Consider the following 2,500-nt stretch of genomic DNA (forward strand, 5'->3'; position numbering starts at 1 on the left):
ATTATTATTATTATCATTATCATTATTATTATCATTATTATTATTATTATCATTATTAGTATCATCATTATCATTAATATTACTATTATCATTATTATCATCATTATTATCTATATCATCATTATCATCATTATCATTATCTATATTCTCATTGTCCTTATTATCATCCTTGTTATAAGTGTTGTCATCATTTACATCACTATCATTACTGTTATTATCATTATTATTATTATTATTATTATTATTATTATTATTATTATTATTATTATTATTATTATTATTATCATTATCATTATCATTATTATTATCATTATCATTACCATTATCATTATTATTATTGTCCTTATCAATATCATCACCATAGTAATGATGATAATTATCAATCATTATTTTTTTTATTATCACCCTTATAGATATTATCCTTATTGTTTTTATTATCCTTATGATCACCATTGCCATTATTGTTCTATTATTATTACTATCATTTTTATTAACATTATAGTTATTGTTCTTATTATCATTACTATCATCATTATTTTAGTTATCATCATTGTGATTATCATTAGCGTCATCTTTACCATTATCATTAATAATCATAATAGTAGTAGTAGTATTCAAATACTCCTGTCCCTGTGAAGTATCATATATCATGTATATGTGTGTAGTATTCCCTTTTACAAGAATAAAACCATTTTTACCTGCTCTTCTCCTCAGTGTTCTCTTGTTTCCCTTTATAAAAACATGAAATCACGCGTTTTTTTTAGTAAAACTCGTGTAAAGGATAAGTGAGATGGGCATAATACTGGAAAGGCTATGCACGAGTGTGTATGTATGTCTGTGTTTCGTGCATAAGAGTACATGTCTGTGTGCATGCGTTTGTATAGTACCTGTGCAAACGAATGAAAGTGTGTGTGTGCGCATATACTTTCTCATGGAATTACTAAGATTAATAGTGTACATAGCATGTGTGAGATTTTAAATACACACAGGCACAGATAATATTACCACAATATACACATGAATAAATAAATAGAAATAGATATTTGCTTCAGAAAAGTAAACATGTCTGGATGTCAAATATACGTACATAAGCTAATATATAAACATGTCTCTGTTTACATACACTTATAAGTAAATTAACAAATATGCTTCTGTACATATCTATGACGAGAGAATGGGAGCAAGAGAGTGGGACAGAGAGAGAAAGGGAGAGAGGGGGGGAGCAAACAAGAGATTGAAATGTCGACAGACCGTGGGTCGATAAAGACGGTAATAGTTATATAAGTAGATAGACAGATATGTAAATGTATAAATAGTCAAGATATAATGAAACTAAGCAAACTTCCCATCCCACAGACGCCGAATATTCAAATGCCAATTAACATATATATTTTGTTCAAACAGTGGAGTCCCGAGGGTTGGCAAGTTATACGGTTTTACATCAGCGTCGAAAACGGTTTGGGTTCGCATGTTTGCTCCTCTGTAGCAACTCTCTTCGTGGAAAGATACTGGGTGTGGCTGTATTGTATTACCTGGATGTTTTATTAAATCATATTCAAATGGTTATGGACCTTTGTAATAATATCTCCCAAATTATCCGATGTAACTGAACTCCCTTGTCACAAAAACAGTAATAACTACCCAAACCAATCCCTATCAGTGCACATGCGCCTGTTTTAGGAAAGTATTGTGCTAAAGAGGATATGACCAGTGGTGCTCAGATAGTGTATTAGGAAGAATAACATAGCATCATATATAGATAGTTTCGGATTTTATTATCTCAGATACATAAGGAAAGAAGCTCTGGAAGGAACACAGCGGCGTATTGCCTGTTGTCGTAAGGAAGAGCTGAGCTTCCCAAAAATCACCAACGATGTATCAAAAATAGTTATTTCCTGTTACTGACGATGGACGCATTCAAGTAGAAGGCGTAGAGCTGAGGACCGAAGTCGAAGCCATCGTGAGAAGCGGGCGCGGGACACTGCGAGGCCAGAGGGAGCAGACTCGTGGGGTTCAGAGGCTCAGAAAACAAGAGGAACTCGCCTGGAAAGGAAAATGGGATTTAAGATTAATGAATCAATCAATTAATTGATGAAGGCAAGAGGAGCTCGTCTGGAAAGCGAAAAGGAGATGTATTTAAGACCAATGACTTAGCGGCTATTAAGTCAACGGGACCAACATATTGCGATGCACATGGTTACTGCCAGCATTGCCGGAAATGAACGTGCTAATGCTCACCGTTGGTAGTATTTCCCTCGAAGGTCGGGCACTGGACGGGCGGGAGGAGGGAGCACTGCGGGAAAGCGGGAGTCTCACGGCCTGAAGAAAGACCTTACGGATTAGAGCCTAATCTATACCTCTGAATTAACGACAATCTGCTTATCAAATTCATTCCAATCTTTAATTAGTAACAGAAAGGATAGAACTCGTACCAAGAGTCGAATTCCGGAAACCGTAACACTGAGTGGGCCGCTGCAGGGGACAGGAACCAAAGGCAGCC

General features: G+C 35.1%; 1 protein-coding gene across 1 annotated transcript in view; it reads right to left on the reverse strand.

The window, feature by feature from the left end:
• Positions 1–1,756: 1,756 nt before the first annotated feature.
• The window catches only part of LOC113806975 (uncharacterized), an 826-nt gene continuing 82 nt past the window's right edge, over positions 1,757–2,500 (reverse strand). Inside the window, exons 1-3 of the mRNA XM_070119655.1 lie at positions 2,433–2,500; positions 2,239–2,319; positions 1,757–2,043 (exon numbers count right to left, since the gene is read on the reverse strand). The exon at positions 2,433–2,500 is cut by the window's right edge and continues 82 nt beyond it. Of these exons, the coding sequence (XP_069975756.1) occupies positions 1,889–2,043; positions 2,239–2,319; positions 2,433–2,500 (304 nt within the window). The 3' untranslated portion in view covers positions 1,757–1,888. The remainder of the gene's footprint in view (positions 2,044–2,238; positions 2,320–2,432) is intronic.

This window comes from Penaeus vannamei, unplaced genomic scaffold (genome assembly GCF_042767895.1).
Source record: "Penaeus vannamei isolate JL-2024 unplaced genomic scaffold, ASM4276789v1 unanchor490, whole genome shotgun sequence".
NCBI lineage: Eukaryota > Metazoa > Arthropoda > Malacostraca > Decapoda > Penaeidae > Penaeus > Penaeus vannamei.